At 54.0% G+C, this 18,417-nt stretch overlaps 1 protein-coding gene across 1 annotated transcript in view; it reads left to right on the top strand.

The window, feature by feature from the left end:
- Nucleotides 1-787: 787 nt before the first annotated feature.
- The window catches only part of SRCIN1 (SRC kinase signaling inhibitor 1), a 95,798-nt gene continuing 78,168 nt past the window's right edge, over nt 788-18,417 (top strand). The window contains exons 1-2 of the mRNA XM_077806348.1: nt 788-809; nt 4,238-4,521. Coding sequence (XP_077662474.1) covers nt 788-809; nt 4,238-4,521 — 306 coding nt within the window. The remainder of the gene's footprint in view (nt 810-4,237; nt 4,522-18,417) is intronic.

Genomic DNA, 18,417 nt, shown 5'->3' with positions numbered 1-18,417 from the left:
TCTCTTGGGCAAGACTGCCCCATGCTTGAAAATCTGCCATGCAGGAAGAACCTGGGGCACTCGGTCTCATAGCTGGGAGTCGGGGCCCTGACCTGGCCGGATCCCAGCCCGGTAACTCCATTCCCTGCCTGGTTCCACGCAGGAGATGTGGCTATCAAGGCAGATTCTCCCAGGGGCTGGAGTCCCCGCTGGACTTTCCATCTGGAGCATGTCCTAGGCCAAAGCTTCCCCCAGCTGCCTTGGCTCGGAGGTGCTGTCACCGCCTGTTAGATCAGGCACCAGCCTGCCAGGTGACCCTTGTCTTTTCAAGGCCAGGCTCTCCGGGAAGCTGGGCTGGCTTTTCCGAATCTCTCTCCTGAGCAGCTGGGTGTCGGTCCCAGCCCCAGCCTGGCACAGAGAACTCCTGAGAAAGCCGTTTCCCTGACCATTTCCCAGCAGCCCAGTTGAGCGAGCCGCAAGGAGGCCGGGGTGAGAGCTTGTCAGAGGGTCCCGGCTGCAGCCCAGACTTGCTGCCTGGACATGTCCTCTGGGGCTACTTTCCTCGGAGCGTGTGCACGAACCCATGTTAGGCCAGGGCAAGCTGGGGTGGGTGGGATCGAGCAGGGGAGGGCAGGGTGTGGGACGTGGTGGGTTGCAGTGGGGGGCGGAGAGCATGGCATCTTGCAGTGAGCAGTGTCCTGGGGAGAGTAGGGGAGAGAGGGGTCAGGGGCCAGGAGGGGCTGCTGTGGAGGGGGTGGGCAACTCAGCAGGCGGGGGGACGGGTCCTGGGGGAAGGAAAAGGAAGGAGATGTCGGAGTCACCTTCGCGGGGTTGTGGGGGTGGGGGATTTAACAGGCATTCTGGAATTTTCTGAGGGGAGACAGACCCTAAGCTGCCCTCCCCTTTCAAGCCCCAGGAAAGCTCCAGGCAATCTCCACGTGCAGGGAGTCCCAGTCATTAATTACCACTCGCAGGCTCGGCACAACTTCACTGGAAATTAAAATCACAAAGTGCAGCCAATGAATTACCTGTGGCTGCAAACCGGCAAGCTTCCCCCCACCCCCTTACTTTCTGTGTGATTGCTGGCCCCCACCCCCGTGATATCCTCCTCCTTTGCAAAAAGAGGGACAAACAGCGCTCTGCAAATGACCATTGACTGACGGGGCGATTGACACAGAAATGACGTGTGGTCCAGGGGTCCCAAACACAGGACCAGGAAAGCTGAATTCGGTTTCCTGCTCTCTGCCTGGGGGACCTTGGGCCAGTTACTTTGCATCCTGTGCGTCAGTTTCCCCATTTACGAAAACAGAGTTAATTTATCCTTCCCTCCCTTACTGGATGTTTGGAGCTCTCTGGGTAGAAATGGCTTTGATGTTTGGAGCTCTCTGGGTAGAAATGGCTATAGAAATATCAACATATGAGCCAAAGATGAAAGAAGCCTGGGCTGATGGTTAAGGCACTAGCTGGAGACTCTGGGTTCAATTCCCTGTGTGACATTGGGCAAGTCACTTAACAGCTGTGTGCCTCAGTTTGCCATCCCTAAAATGGAGCTAACAGCACTGCCCTACCTCACAGGATAAATACGCTATAGATTGTGAGAGGCTCACATACTACAGTAATGGGGGCCATATAAATACCCAAGACCCATGTACTTATTGTAATGCAAACACTGCCCCCTAGTGGTGAGAATCACTGCTTGCCTATGTGTCATAGGCTCTATTCTGTTAACAGCTGGTGGAGATTCTCCTTCAGCCCTCTATCCAGCTGTCTCAGCCAAGAGCCTTAAGCACAGGACTATCCTTCCTCTCCCTTGTCTGTTATTTTATCCCGGGCTACAGTCATCTTGTTTTAAAGTGTTTTTTAAACCCAAGGCACCTGTAACAATCCATTGCTATCCGCCTCAGTCACTCATGGCACCGTGGGGCTGGGCTCCATCTGTGAGAGCTAGGCTGCCCATTGGAGCTGCATTCTCAGGGTCTTGTGTTTGTGGGGGCTGAGCACTCCAGGGGATCTCGGAGGGGGATGCTTTCCCAGCTCTCCCTGCCGAGGCCGGTCTTAGAGGTGATTTGGGCAGGTCCCCGCTGTGCATGGAGAGGCGCTTGGCGGTCTAGATGCTTCCAAGACAGGGGCATTTTGCTCTGGTTTGAGGGGGCTTTCCTAATCTGAATGCTGAGAATCTGCCGCTGGCGTGTGTGTGTGTTGGGGGGGACTCCCAGTGGTGACCGGTTCTGGCACTAACTCTGTAGAGCTCTGTCAGCACAGGGCCAGCCGGGGAGATGCAGGATCTGCTAGAGACAAAGAGCCAGCAGCAGGCAAGGGGCAAGGTGAACGCTGGGGACGAGCCTACAGAGAGATCTGGGGCATGCGGGACCTCGGGAAGGGGGTGAAGCTGGAGCAGGGAGCTGACTGAGGAAGGGGTCTCCCTGGGCCTAGGTGTGCTGGCTGTGTCTCTCTGCAGGAAGCGTGTCCCCACGCCTGCCTGGGGAAGTGAGAAGAGATGCCTGTCGCCGGGTGGGGAGCGCGTTGCTTTTGCCAGCTGGACCTTAGCCTCAGAACGGCGCCGGCAGTCCGAAAGAGTCCCCCTCCCCCCATGCACTGCCCTGCATTTCATTTTCTTTTTGGTATGTCCGTTTGTCTGTGTCCTTCTGTGTGTCTCTGCTCCGGAGCAGCGTACGGGCCCTCGTCCGTCCTGGGTCTCTGACTGTTTTTGGTTTCAAGTCAATTGTTAGCCTTTTCTTTTGAACGTTGTGGTCTCTGTGGTTCCCCTGTCCTGTCTCCCTCTGTCCACGTCTGTTGCTGTCCCGGGCCGGCGGCTCTGCAGCCTTCAGCCTCCCCCTCCCCTCCTCTCTGCTGCAATCTGTCCCAGGACAAAACCCTGATTGCAGCCCCTGACCCTCCTTCCTCCTCCCCAGGCCAGAATCCGCCCCCACGACCCTGCCCCCTTCTCCTGAGCCTGAAATCCACCCACCCTCTGTTTGCGCCTCATACGCCAAGCCCTCCTTTGGGGGCCGAATGAGTAGCAGAGAGGGAGGGAGCGTAGGTAGGAAAGTGGCAATGCCTTGGGGGCAGAGGGGCTGTTGCTGGCATCTGGTCACCGCGGACAAGCCCAGGACTTTTCATGTGGCTTCTATCTGAGAGGCGATTTAAAGAGACGCTGTCAGATGCTTTAGCCACAGGTTTAGAACTCACCTCCATTGCTGGCTTGCAACAGCCCCCCCTTAGAAGCTTAGATCATCTCCTTCCTGATTCGCTTGTCTCTGCCCCCCACCCCCACACCTTTGCCCCCTCCTCCCACCGTGGGTGCTGGGCTCTTTGGAAATCAGGCCCCGGTTGCAGGGGGCGAGCCCTAATTCCCCGGCCTGGGCAGAGATGGAAGGAGGGAGTCGAATTCCCCGCCTGCTGGGCGTCTCGCTGGGGCCTCTCTGTATTTTGTTGATATCATTTGCTGCCTGGCAGCAGAGCAGCGAATGGATCCAACCCATCTCGAGAGATTTACCAAGCGGCCAGTGCTTCCTCCTCAGGTGTGACTCACCCCCTGGTCTCGACCACTGGACAGCGCCCCTTTAAACCTGACCCATCGGAGAAGCCAACTAGTGGATTGCTCTGTCTCCTGGCCACGAAACCGAGGTGGTACCATAAACTGGGGTGCATTGCATGGCCAAGCACCCAGGGAGGAGCAGCCTGTGCAGAGCATTTGCCCGCAGTGACCCTCTGCCTCTAGTCAGGCGCTGCGGTGGGGTCGCTCTGCCGTGAATCAGGGCCAGCTGGGCGTGTTAAGCAAGGTGGGACTCGGGCTTCAGGCATCGGCCTTTCACCTCTGGAGTACGAGGCTGCCACATGAATGAAGTTTGGTGGTTGCCAGCCAGGGCCTGCCTTGCCCATGCCCATGCCCTGCCCCTCTTCTCGAGCTAGCATGCTAAAAACAGCAGGGTGGTCACAGCGTAACTGTGCAGGGTAACGGAGAGCCAGGCCCCTAGCCCCCATCCCCTGGGCATTGTACAGCCACCAGCCATCCAACCCAAGCTCTGCTCAGGGGATCTGGAGCGTGGACCCTGCCCCCGGCCAGCCTGTGCCATCAGCCCCTCACTTCAGTCCCTGGCTGCCAGCCCTGACCAAGCAGCTCCACGACGGAGCAGTAACTGCTGGATTCCCTGGCCCCTCTCGACGGTCGCCCCAACGACCGAGGCATCAGGCCGAGGGCTGGCGGAAAGGTCCCTGACCCCAGCTCTGCTCTCTCCCCTTCCCCCACCCCGTGTAGATCCCGAGAGGACTAGCACACACATGATCTCAGCGGACGATGCGGAGTACCCACGGGAATACAGGACCCTGGGGAACGGGACCCGGCGCTTCTCCAACGTCGGGCTGGTGCACACCTCAGAACGCCGGCACACGGTGATCGCTGCCCAGAGCCTGGAGGCCCTGACTGGGCTCCAGAAGGCCGAGATGGACCGCAAGCGGGACGCCTTCATGGACCACCTGAAGAACAAGTACCCGCAGCATGCCCTGGCCATCCGAGGCCAGCAGGAGAGGATCCGGGACCAGGTAAGGGGCACCGTTTTGGTTAGGCGTTTCCCCCCGTCTCCGCCTTTCAAGGGGCTCTGTGAACTCTAGCCCAGGCCTGGCAGTGGGGTCGGGCAGTGAAGTCACAAGAGGCATAAGAGGGCTGGCGGGCTCGGTTGGGGTCTTGCCAGCAGCAGTAGGCTTTCCTCATGCTCTCCCAGGGTTGTGAACGTACAGCCTCTCTCTATGGGGGCGCGTGGGGGTGGGAATCTGACCTTGGGGGTGGGCTAGGGGACAATCATTGGGAGCAGATTTACCTCTGTGTGGGGAGCTGGGGGTATGGGGAGATTTGATCTCTGATGGGGGCTAATGGGCATGCAGCAGGGGTGTATTTATCCTCTCTATGAGGAACGGGGGCCATGGAGTCCCCCCACTCCAATGGATCTGTCCTCCAGGGGGCTAGCTGGCACATGTGGGAGGAGGGGAGACCCCCACCTAGTTCTTTCCAACCTTCACTTGGGTTGGGGCTGTGAGTAGGGGCGGGCGAAGGGTGGAAACTAAATTGGCTGAGAGCCAATCCCCCCTGCTCCCTACCTAGCCCGCGGCGGTCAGCACCAATGCTCATTGCACACCTGGACTCTGCGTGGCCCTAAACACCCTGCTCGGGGCTTCCTCGCCTCTGGGCTTCCTCCCTCCAGAGCACTTCTCCCCCTCCGGGGTGCAGGGGGAACCTCACAAAATAGATCACACCGGACAAACCTTTCACCGCAGCCCCTGCCCCAGCCACGAGCCCCAGGCTGCCTCTTGGGAAGGCACTTCTGGCCCCCTGTTTTTATTAACCGCCCCAATAGCCCTCCTGCCAAAGGGTAGCCCCAGTGTGAGGCTGGGAGCCTGGCACAAGCCGCGGTGATGGGGGGTGTGGATACGTATGTGTGTATCATAGGCCAGATTGCCAAGGGCTCAGCACCCAAATCTTCCCTCCAAGCTCAGTTGCTGTTTATACACCTAAATAAGGGCCCGATTCTCCCAAGAACCCAGCACCCCAGGGACACCCGATGTGCTGAGCATTTTGGACACTCTGGCTCCGACTGGGGGAGAGAACATGGCCCCAGGTGTTTCTACAGCTTGCTTTGTGATCACGGAGCTGAGACAGGTTCTGAGGGTGAGTCCTTGCTTGGACCGGCCGTTCCCAGGAACTGGGGCCTGAAGCCCAGAGCGGCAGCCAGACGCGGCCACACGGCTACCTGCACACTAGCTCCACGCAGTCTAGAATTGATCATGTTCGTGTCAAAGCGTCTCATGCCGTCGGGGGGCTTGGAGGCCCCTGGACTGAGTGGGGGAAAAGACCCTGCTGTGTCTGGTGCGGGGATTCCTCACTGCGCTTGAGCGGCTCGGTGCAGGCGCTGAGCGTCGCTGCTCTGGACCCGGGCCACCCCGCCGCTGCAGCCTGCTCTGTAATTCCCCATGTGTAATTGGCCCCCGGTGCAGGCCAGCAGGAGGGGAGAGCAGTGCCGCATCTGCCGGCATCTCCGTAGTACGGAATGCGTTATAGCTCCCCCTTATCTCCAGAGCATGGGCAGCAATGGGCAAGCTCCCCCAGAGCCATGCCCTGCAGTGGGGAGGCAGTGTGACCCCATGGGTAGAGCGCCGGCCTGAGACTCAGAAGTCATGCGTTCAGTTCCCAGCTCAGCCACTGGCCGCTCAATGACCCTGGGCAAGTCGCTTTGCCTCCCCGTGCCTCAGTTTCCCCTGACACTGACTTCCTTTGTAAAGCCCTTGGAGATCATTTGATGAAAAGAGCTAAATAAGAATAACAACCCTGACCATCTCCAGGAGATGAGCTGCCATGATCTGTTCAGGGCTTGGCTTCTGTGCTGAGCTTACTGGTGTTATGGATGCCTGTCCTCTAAGGAGTGGGCCACGACCCCAAATCCACCCATGTTGGTTAGTTGATCTGGGCTGGAACTAGGTGCAACAAGCTGTCTATCCCATCGCACATTCCCTGAGCCCTCTGCCCCCTCCTGCCCCAGTCCCAGCTCGGCACACAGGGGTTATATGTTCTCCTGGACGTACGGTAGCGAGGGAACTTCTGGTGCTTGCTGCATTTCTGCTCGGGGCTAGCGGTGAAAGGAGGGAGGTTCTCCCCTCCCGCAGCCGCTCAGTGCTGCCACGGTGGCATACAGAGGCTGGCTGGTTTGTGACCCTCTCACAAACTCTGGTGCAGGGCATGGGCCAGGGAATCTCCCTAGTGCTGAGCTCTGGGGATGCTGCAGCAGTTCCAGGCTGCAGAGCTGCCCGCCGGGGGTGCTGCCGTAAGTTAGAGCTATTTCGGCCCCTGACCAGCCTAGAAACCCCAGGGCACAAAGCCCCCCTCCCCTCCACACTCAGAGCTGCGACTGGGTCTGGCTGCACTGCAATCAGAGGTGTGGCTGAGCACGTGTGGATGTAGCCCCTGAAAACAGCCATGGCACCTCAGCAGCGCCAGCCGGCTGCTCGAGCACGTACCCAGGTCCCGGGCGGCCGCGGTTTCGCTGCTTTCGTCACTCGAGCCAGCTAGTCGCCCCTCCGACGGCAGCGCAGACAGACCCTGCGGGAGCTCTTCTCCGGGGAGCGCAGCACAGAATTCCAGCCAAAGGCGGCCGCCCGCTCTAAGGAATCGTCCGTCCATGTCTGGGCCGTGCCGGGCGATGGCAAGGCACGAATCACTCCTCAAGGGCCCGGCCCCGCTGAGCCCTTTGCGAGCTCCCCAGCATGTTACCATCCTTTCCGGCGCAGGTGCTTCCCTGCTTCAGGGGACTTCAGCAAAGGCGTTTGAAAACAGCACCTAGATCTGTAGCAGAGGCGCAGAGGGACCTTCGGGACGCCGGCGTTCCAGGCACTGAGCTGCCGTCATGTCCCCGGCGGTCCCGGTTCCTCCTGCTTCGGTGGGGCTCACCTGCGGATTGCTGCCAACCGGCTTGCTAGCAGGAGTCACAATGGAGCCTGCTTCCGAAAGGGCCCCAGGGGATTTGGCAGCCGCACCTGGTGACTTGGGGTATCTGGCGCGACCCTGCATGTGTCAGCAGGAGCCTCTGGAATCACAGCTCAGGGAGCGAGGTGGCTCCTGCATGGGGCCTAACCCTGGACCAGGCCGGGGAGCGGCTGGGCTCGGTGGTTTCACGCTCTGCTCTCCGCTGCAGTCAGGAGGGGGGGGTGCTTTGCAGGCCTCGTGGGTAAGAGGGAAGGGCAGCTGAAGCCCTAGCAATGGGGTGAGGAGCAGATGAAGGGGAAGGAGGTGAATGGGGCAGAGCTGGAAAGGGCAGCATCCCAAAAGGGGGTGGAGGGCGAGGGCAGCTGCTGCTTCCGGATTGGCTGAGAGCTCGTGTCCTCCCAGAATGCAGCAGGACTGAGCATCGGGGCGTGCGCCCCATCAGCCTTGGGACTGGTGCTCGGCCAGCAGGCCTTTGGGAACAGGGCTGGATTGCATCCAGCCCCTGCACTGCTCCAGCAGGCTCAGGGGCTGGGAAAGAGGCTGCGGGCTTGGCAGGATGAATGAGAACCTGAACCCCGCTGGGGGCACCGATGAGCTGAATTTGCTGGTCTCTCCCCCCACCTCAGCGAGTCTGCGGGCCAGGACTGAGGGGCATTCGCAGAGCGGGGGCAGGGTGGAGGGTGAGATGCAGGGTGGAAGAGCAGGTGGTGCCAGGAGTGAGGGGCATCTCCAGAGCCGTCTGGGCTCCAGAACCGGAACAGCCGTGGGTGTGGGGCATCAGCAGAACTGTGGGGAGCCCAGGGCGAGAAGGTCAGGGGCAGCTGAAGCCCAGGGTTGAGGTGCATTGGCAGAGCTGCGTGTGCGGAGGGGAAGGGATTAGAACACAGCACCTGTCCGCACTCGGTTACCAGAGCCAGACCGTCAGCGATGCCCTGCTCCATGCAATCATTCCTTCCAAAATGAAAAGACTGAAAGACAGTCCCCGCCCCACCCCCCAAGAGCACGGGCCTTTTACCTGCCTTATTCACCCTACTCCTCCCATTCTTGCTTGAGAAACAACCAGGGCTCTCCCAGGGCTCGTTCCTAAGGTTTCCACCTGGACCCTACATGCCTCTTGCACGGACTGCAACATCCATTAGAAAGTGGCATGGTCTTGTTAGGCCCTGTTGTATCTCAGCATCATAAAATCCCACCCACGCCTCACCTCTTCCAGAGGCCGTGGGACTGGCCATGCAACTGGCAGCAGGGTGGGGCTCAAGGGGGAGCTGGTGCTTATTCCAGTCTATACAAACTCCCTATAGTACCTGTTGGCCCTCTCTTCACCTGCAATGAGTTTTCGTCTACTGAGTGGCAAAATAAATGTGTCTTTGTAAATCTTGCACAGCACTGGATTGGGACTCAGGAGATGTGGTTTCTATTCCCTGCTCTGTCCCTGGCCTGTTGGGTGACCTTAGGAAAAGTCACTTCCCCACTCTGTGACTCAGTTCCCCATCTACATAAAAACATAAGGATGGCCATGCTGGGTCAGGCCAATGGTCCGTCCAGCCCAGAATCCTGTCTTCCAACTGTGGCCAGTGCCAGATGCTTCAGAGAGAATGAACTGAACGGGGCAGTTATCGAGTGATCCATCCCACCATCCAATTCCAGCTTCTAGTAGTCAGAGATTTAGGAGCATGCAGTTGCACCCCTGACCACCTTGGGTAATAGCCATTGATGGACCTATCCTCTAGGAATTTATCTAATTCTTTCTTGAACCCAGTTATACTTCTGGCCTTCACAACATCCCCTGGCAATGAGTTCCACAGGTTGACTGTGCACTGGGTGAAGAAGTACTTCCTTATGTTTGTTTTAAATCTGCTGCTTATTAAATTTCATTGCATGACCCCCTGGTTCTTGTGTTATGTGAGGGGGTAAATAACACTTCTTTAGTCACTTTCTCCACACCAGGCATGATTTTATCGACCTCTGTCATTTCCCCCCTCAGTCATCTCTCTTCTAATCTGAACAGTCCCAATCTTTTAAATCTCTCCACAGACGGAAGCTGTTCCATCCCCCTCATTGTTTTTGTTGCCCTCCTTTGTACTTTTTCCAATTCTAATACGTGTTTTGTGAGATGGGGTGGCCAGAGCTGCACGCAGTACTCAAGGTGTGGGCATACCATAGATCTGTATAGTGACATCATGATATTTTCTGTCTTAGTATCTATCCCTTTCCTAATGGTTCCTAACATTCTGCCTGCTTTTTTTGACTGCCGCTGTGCACTGAGCAGATGTTTTCAGTGAATATCCGCAGTGACTGCAAGATCTCTTTCTCGACTGGTAACAGCTAATTTAGACCCCATCATTTTGCATGTATAGTTGGGATGATGTTTTCCAGTGTGCATTCCTTTGCATTTATCAACACCGAGTTTCATCTGACATTTTGTTGCCCAGTCACCCCGTTTTGTGAGATCCCTTTGTAACTCTTTGCAGTCAGCTTTCGACTTAACTATCTTGAGTCATTTAGTGTCATCTGAAAACTTTGACACCCCATCATTTACCCCTTTTTCCAGATCATTTAGGAATATGTTGAACAGCGCTGTTCCCAGTACAGATCCCCAGGAGCCCCACTATTTACCTCTCTCCACTGTGAAACCTGACCATTTATCCCTACTCTTTGTTTCCTATCTTTTAACCAGTTACTGATCCAGGAGAGGATCTTCCCTCAGATCCGTGGCTCCTTACTTTGCTCAAGAGGTGAGGGCCCATGTCAGAGGCTTTCTGGAAAAGGGAGATAATGATAGTGATCCCCTTTATGAAGCACTTTGCGATCTACTGATGAAAAGTGTTATCTAAGGGCTAGGTATTACAATCATTCTGTTCCCAAGCAGCATCTCAGAGAAGGGGAAATTAAGGTTGTAACTCTATATCAGGAAATTCAAAAGGGGAAAAAATATTTTATAGGCACCATCATTCAAACAAACACACACATCTAAAGATAGAACATTCCACCTTTAGTCTGCCCCCATATCTCATTCAGCCTTTACTCTGCCCTCTCATTCAGCCTTTACTCTGCCATGCCGGCCCTGTGCATCTTCCATGTAACATACAAATCTGTCTATGACATGTGTGACAGGTAGGGGACAAATCAAACCCCAGATGCCTTGCCAGGAACCTGGAAAGCTGAGGACAAGCTTTGAAATTCCAGGTGCTTTGGCATTTTGTCTGACAGCTTTATTATTCACGATGTTTATTTCTAGTAGTGCCCAGAAGCTGAAGATCAGGTCTGGATTCTGTTGTGCTAGGTTCTGTACATCCGTGGCAGCCTGCTACAAAGAGCGTACAGTCTAAGTAAACCAGGCAGACGAAGGAAGCGTCACCATCCCTAGTTATGGAGAGGGAGTGAAGGTACAGAGCGATTAAGTAACAGGTTTCACCCAGGGGGTCTGTGGCAGACAGAGCTGGGGATCGGACTCAGATCACATGCGTCCTGGTCTAATATCTTGCCAACACAAGCAGCCTGCCGCCAGCCAGCTATTGTAGGTGCTAATGCAGCCTTTGCTTGGCTAATATTTCACTCTGTTTTCCGACAATAAGTCCCTTTCTTTCCTGCACTTACCTCCCCCGGACTGACATGCTGAGGAATTAATGGCACCCTGGACTTTAAAGAGCCTTTCTTGTGGTTTCTGATCTGGCTGCAATGATTCCTTTGGCCTGTGCCAAGTTTCCTTCCCGAAGCAAACACATTGTTCCTTTTAAATTGGATTATCTGTTTTGTCCCAAGCCAGCTAGTTTCAAGGGGGAAACCGCCGGGTCTCTCATGCTCCAGACGGCTGGGAGACCTGGGCACTGATGGGATGCTGCAGGTGCGCAGATGGCAGGTTTGGGAGCAGGCAGAGATCTCTGAGAGTGCTCGAGCTGAGTGCAGCCCATTGGCATTGCCCAGGGCTCATTGGGTGGGCCTGCGGGATCTGAATTGAGTAGCCTCAGTCCAGTTCCCAGGGCACAAGTGTATCTCCACCACATAAACCACCCCCACAGTTGACACTATTGGGTTACCCTTGTTGGAAGAGACTAACACATTTATCTGAGCATAAGCTTTCGTGAGCTACAGCTCACTTCATCGGATGCATGCACGATGAAGTGAGCTGTAGCTCACGAAAGCTTATGCTCAAATAAATGTGTTAGTCTCTAAGGTGCCACAAGTCCTCCTTTTCTTTTTGCGGATACAGACTAACCCGGCTGCTGCTCTGAAACCTTGTTGGAAGCTGCAGCAGAGTTTCCTGGGCACGACCAGTCCTTTCCCCCTTCCGGGTTGCCCCAAGGATGGGCTGAGGAATGCTCGCCCTGCTGCTGAACATGCTCTGGGAATCAGCCACAGGACTCTAGTCCCCAGCCCCGTCAATCCAGCCCTGAATTCACAGCTACAACTGCATGGTATGGAAAGGCACCGAGGGCGGTGAGCGCAGCGGGAGCTGGAGAAATTCCAGCTGGGTGCCTCCTGGAGGGATGAAAGCAATGTGGGCAGAAAGAAATAGAGCATTTTAGGACAAAATCTTCAGGGCCGTAGCTTGGGTCACAAGGTTGATGTGGCATCGTTTTTGGCTGCATCGAGTCCTCCAAGTCTCTGTTTGTCTTAACTCCCTCCAGGTTTAATCTACACATGTGGGTGTGTGCGTAGGACACCAACTTCCTTCCCTCTGTTGAAGTGGTTTCCTTCCCAGTGTGCCACCCCCATGCTGGGCCAGGTCCCAGAAATCAGTTTGGATCGGTGGATATAACTGTTAGGTTGTGAGAAAAGATCAGTTTTAACCCGGACCTGGCCATTGGCCAGCGCTCTCCCACGATAATTCCAGGAGGCTGGTCGGGGTTACTGATTTCACTGGGCGCCATGCAGGACTCACTGGCCTGTGTTCTGCAGGAGGGCAAACTACATGATCAGGCTGCCTCTTCCGGGCCTTAAAAAGCAATGGCTGTGTGATGTCTTGGGGGCCTAGTGCATAGGGCGCAGGACAAGGACTCAGGAGACATGGTTTCTGTTCCTGGCTCAGCCATGGGCCTGCTTGGTGACCTGGGGTCAGTCCCGTCCCGTCTCTGTGCCTCAGTTTCCCCATCGGTCACATGAGGATATCGAGGCTGACTTTGTTTGTAAAGTGCTTTGAGGTCTGCTGGTGACAAGCGCTAGATAAAAGCTAGAGATTATTACTCTCTGTTTATGTTTGATCCTTTAAAACAATGAATGCCCCCACCATCTCCCTGTGCCCACGTTTCCCTCTCCACCCTCCCCATTCCCACCTCTTGTTTGTTACAACTGCCTGTCGTATCATGCTGAATGGGATGGTCAGCTCTCTGGGGGAGGGGCCGCAGCTTCCTATGTGTTTATACAGCACCCAGCACAATGGGGCGCTGAGCCCATTTGGGCCCTACTGTAATAATCTCTCCCACCACAGAACTGGTGCAGCATGGGCTCCCCCAACACCACCCTGCACCTGGAGCAACAACACCCCATGTGGGGAGAGGGCAGTGCAGTCTCCATGGTCTCTCCACAGAGACTCCTCATAATTTAACAACCATTGGGATTATCTTTACGGCCTTCCCCAGGTGACTGAACCAAAGAGCTACCCTCCTCATTTCACATAGGACCCAAACGGTCCTTGTTGATCCAGGCCAGATTCAAGCCACTGACCCAGAGCCTGTCCTCCTTCCCAGCCCTCCTCCGCTTCTGGACGGTGGGGAATCCATGCTGCGGATGGGCTGGTGTGGAGATATGGCTTAGTGAAGGAGTGTGGCATGGCCAACTCTGAGCATGCAAAACTCATGAGTCAGGCCCCATGAAATCATGAGATTATCTTAAAAATCATGGGATTTCCCCCTCCCACTCAAGGATACACTTTGGGTTCTTCTTATTTGCCCTCTGGGGTGTGAGCCTTTGGGCATCATGAATTCAAGCTTTTCTCTGCAACCATAAGGGTTAGAAACTTCCTGTTCAAAGATAAATAAATAAATAAAGCAAGCTGAGAGTCTCCTGCGATCACGTGACTCCAGGAGCTGGGGCTTTAAACGCCAACTTGTGATAAAATCACGAGGCTGGGCGCATGAATGCCAGTGGGACTTCTGTCTCTTGTCCCCCATGCAGAGTGAGAGTAGCCGATATGCTTTTGTCTATGCTCCCCAGACTTGAAATTGCATAATCTGTGAAGGGCCCTTGACCCTAAAACTGATTTCCGTACTTCGGCCCGCAGGTGCTTGCTTGGACCGGCAAGACTCAGTGCTTCTCCCATCTTCTCCCCTGAGGGGCGCCAGTGGTTCTGGGTTGCAGCTTCCCTCTGAGTTGGCTGCTCCGTTAATGGTCTGGTGTTACGAAAGGGTTTTGTGCAGGCAGGAGAAGATTTCTGGGCATGCTCATAAAAGCCAGTGCATCAAAATCAGAGTAACCTACCAGCTGGAGAAGTTAGGATTAAGCCTCTTCTATGTGGTGTGTTTACAGACTGCGAGTGCTGTTCACCTGTGTTATCACATGGCTTCTTCCGACCTGTGTGGACAGAAACCACCGTATGCAGGGACCAGTGCTGAGCCCCGGCACCTCTGGGCTTGCTGCATCAGTTATGAATGTTAAAAAATTGCTGGAGCTCCGGCACCTCTTTCATTACAAACTAAGCCTTGGCAGAAACCATTGACCAGATCCACCGCGTGGTGTATAGCCGTGTAGCTCTGCTGAAGCCAAGGGCGCTCTATTGATTTACCCCAGCTGAGGATTTGGATCTGTGTTCTTAGCCACTCTTAGAACATGCCTTCTCTGCCTACGCGAACGAGGAGAAAATCCTTGTTTCCCCACTGTGTTCTCTGGGGCCAAACAGACCCCTGATGAAAGCAGCTATTTTGTCCACAGAGGCCTAGCAAAGCAAAGCCTCTTCCTCACTGTCTCCAGCCTGCTCAGAGGTGCAGGCAGTGTTAATTATTGATTGTTGTTTTATCATCATCAGTCCCCTGTTCCGGCTGCGCTGGGTTCACACTCATTAGACATTATACAGTGAGCGTCATGCATAGTCTTTAAATCCATTCCGTTCCGTGCTGGAGATACAGGCATCCCCTTGCTAGTCAAAGAGAGCGATTTCTTGATAAATAACTTGAAATGTTTCGGTTATTAATACAATAATGGAACCGCCAGCATTTATAGAAAGCCCCACCTGCTTGGACTCAGGAGCTGAATGATTTTTGAGGTTTGTTATAATCGGGTGGAAAGATCTTCTGGATTCTAATGGTCTCTGTCACAGAGGGTGAAACTTATCCTTGTGGGAAGAGCCCTCAAAAGGCGCTCCATAGCCATAAAGCCCAGGTTTGAAGTGGGATTTAGGTAATACATGGACCTTCTGCTGGTGCACTGCCCAAGGGTGAAGCGCAGCCAAAGATATTAAAATAAATACAACCCACCGTTTTGGGGTGACACTCCAGAGGGAACAGAGTGCTCCCCCTTGGGATGACGCACAGATTCATAGGTTCCAAGGCCTGCAGGGACCATTGGGATCATCTAGTCTGACACAGGCCGGAGAACTGCCCCCAAACAATTCCTAGAGCGGATCTTCTAGAGCAACGTCCAATCTTGATTTTAAAATTGCAAGTGTTAAGGAATCCACCGCAACCCTTGGTAAATTGTCCCAATGGTTAATTACTCTCACTGTTAAACATTTACGCCTTGTTTCCAATCTGAATTTGTCTAGCTTCAACTTCCAGCCATTTGATCGTGTTAGAGCTTCCTCTGTTAGACTGGAGAGCCCAGTATTAAATATTTTTTCCTATGTAAATACCTATAAGCTGATAACCACTGAACATTACTCCCCAGAGTCCTGCCTGCCACCCCCTATCCGAGGCAGAAACCAGCAAACAAAGAAATGGTCGCATCTGCTTTTGGGGAAAGAAAACAAGCATTATTCATCTTCTCTGAACGTGTTAAACAATTACGGAGAGTAAATGAAAATAGAGGGATTGGAACCAGTGGGTGCCAACCTTTAAATGACATTGAGATACAAACATGATCAAAGCCTTTCTGAAACGTTACAGACTCGCTCGTATTTTTAATATATTAGCCATTTGGCAGGGGGAGGCTGCCAGGTAATTTAGAGCCCGATTTTAGCTTGTTGTTTAAAATATGATATACAAGAGCGTTTAGCAAATCAGATCTGAATAGAAATGTTTCGGAAATTTCAATGTTCCGTTCAGCATGGCAGCCCCCAAAGCAGAACACTGTGGTGCTGATCACGAAACCTGGAAAGGGAATGCGATATTAATTTTAATCATACGTATACATATCACAGAGCAGAAAAGGCGGGTGCACACGCCCAACAGGCCGTCAGCAAGTCTACAGCCAAATCCAAGGCTAAAGCGAGCTAATTCAAAACCCAGATGGGCGAGAGCTTTAAATGGCAGGTTAACAGTAAACAGGGGAAGGAGACAGGGAAAGTGAAACTGACTAATAGACCAGATTAGCAGCGCTGTCTTCCTGTCTGTCTGAGTTTTGGATTGAGATCCCACCCCCGCAGTACCCAGTGCTGTCCCCAGCTGGAGAAAATGCAGGAAGTAAGCAAACACCACAAAGTTCTGATTTTTTTAAACATTCCATTTTAATTTATTAATATAAAACAGTAAAGAAATTTACCAGTCTCCTTCCAAGCGGTGTCAGCCCGAAGAAGGGCTTAGCGTGGCAATATTATTACTTATTGTGTGTGGTACGGCAGCAACTAAAGCCCCCAGCTGCGAACAAGGCCCTCTTGCGCTAGTTGCTGTACACGTCGTGATGGTCCCTGCTCGGAACAGCTTACAGTCTACGGAGATCCGATAAAGGGTGGAAGGGGAAAAGGCCCAGTGACAGAGCTAGGGTTAGAATCCCGGTCTCTTGACTCCGAGGCCAGGGTGGGCCCTATCCATTAACTCGTGTCATCTGCACTGTCTTTAACTGGATGTGGGCTCAGAGGAGCAGAAGCGTATCTCCGCCCTCAAACTCCAAAAGGAGGTTGTTTTTGCCTCATGCAGCAGCGAGGAGCTGGGTCCATCCCTACGGTCAGCATGGAATTGCATGGGGGCGCCTTCGAGACAGCTGGAAATAGGGCGACCACCTAGCAAGTGTGAAAAATCGGGATGGGGGTGGGGGGAAATAGGCGCCTAGATAAGACAAAGCCGCGAATATCAGGACATCTGGTCACCTTAGCTGGAAAATGTGTTGGTGCTAATACCCTCTGAAACATGGCACTTCCCACGTTGCGCCCTTGTACTGTGAACTGCCCATCAGCCAAATGGCCTTGCTTCCATCCGAGCTGGGTTGGAAAGTTAGAAATGTGTATAATAATAATAATTAATAATGAATTGCAATGGGTGACCCTTTCCCCTGTCCCCTGCCCGTGACTCCCAGCCATCTGAATTGCTTTTAGAATGTGCTTGTCAGCTGAGATCTGGCATAGCACGTGCCAGCCGGGAACGCACGATTGTGCAGACAAATGACAAACCCCAGAAAACAGAGGATTACAAACATTCCCCTGACCGTAACCCTCTCAGTGCAGGCATGCCAGCTGTACAGCCCTAAAGCTTCCCCTCTTCTGGTGCCCTCGGGGTTGCAGGCTGCAGGGGGGGAAAAATACAGTAGGGTGGCTCAAGCAGAAATGTGCCTTTTTATAGACTAAATGAAAGTATACGAAAGCCTGGGATTTAAGCTCGCCCAGTTTTGCTGCAGAATACAAAAGGCTGAGGAGGGGGGTTAGTGTACTGGTGGCTTTCTGACAACAGCAGATTTGCAGCTGCCCAGAATAAATCCGATTTTAGTATAAATAAATATATATCAGCAAAAAGGGCCAAGCTAAAATATACATGTAAAAATCCAGGGCTCTTTCCTGACTCCTGGGCTTTCTGTCTTGCAGAAGGAACCCAGAGCTCACCCTCCGCATGATTTGCTTGCTGCCAAGTTTTTAGGGTCATCGCTGGTAGGGGGGAGGAGGGGGGAGTGAGGGAAAGAGTTTATTTGCTGCACGCTAAAGCTTCAGGGTTTGCTTGGCAGCTGCTGGCTGGGAAAAGGAAGGGTGGTCTTGTGGCGAAGGCGGGGGCTTGCATGCGGACACTCAGAGTCTGATTGCTAGCTCACCTGGACAAGTTATTGTGCCTCAGTTTCCCCACCTGTAGAATGGGAATAATGATTCCTCCCTTCCCTCACAGGGCGGTTGTGAGGGCAGATTCCCTGAGGTTTATGAGATGTTCATATACTACAAAGGTGAGGGACATCTGCCTAGACCAGTGGTTTTCAACCTCCGTGCATTTCTCGAGCTTGTTAAAACCCCAGAAAAGCAAGCTGAGGTTTTCACCTAATCCAAGGGACTCCAGTAGCTGGGCTTTAAGAAAGGGAACGAGACTTGTGAAAACACCCCGAGAGTTGGGCTCTGACTGAGCTCCTGGTGGGCTGTGGTGATAAATGCACCACTGGGTTGTAAAGCCCAGGAGATTCCTCTGGAGCACAGAGCTGGACGGGTGCAGAGAGTGGCCCTTTCCCACCTGGCTGGTCTCACCTTGATCACCACTGGGGTGTTACTGACTCTTGACCCCCAGGGGCTTCACTGCCTGCTCCTTGGGTACCTGGGCTCAGAGGGGAAGCATTGCATGGGGACAGTTAAATGGTGGAAGTGAACGTTAGCTGCATAGGAAGGGCCCAGCCCTTTGAGGAGGCCTGGAAAGCAGGAATTGCTGCTGAGATCCTGGGAGGGTGGTATAGCTGCCTACCCCACCCTGCAGTTTCTCGCCCTCTGGGGCGTCCCCTTCCCCACTCCTTATATCATATGTCCAGCATGTGTGTGCCTTCCTGAGCTCTTACTAGGGGGTTGCCGCCCGACCTCCCAGCACTGTGGGGCACCCCCCAACGCATCACCCCCTTCCCTGGGTGGTCCCTTCGCTGCTTCTCAGCTCCCTCTCTCCCCAGTCTCTTTTCCTCCCGCACTGACGTAGGGTCTTTGTCTG

Source organism: Eretmochelys imbricata, chromosome 27 (assembly GCF_965152235.1).
Source record: "Eretmochelys imbricata isolate rEreImb1 chromosome 27, rEreImb1.hap1, whole genome shotgun sequence".
In the NCBI taxonomy this organism is placed as follows: Eukaryota; Metazoa; Chordata; order Testudines; family Cheloniidae; genus Eretmochelys; species Eretmochelys imbricata.
This window is presented reverse-complemented; position numbering and strand designations above follow the sequence as displayed.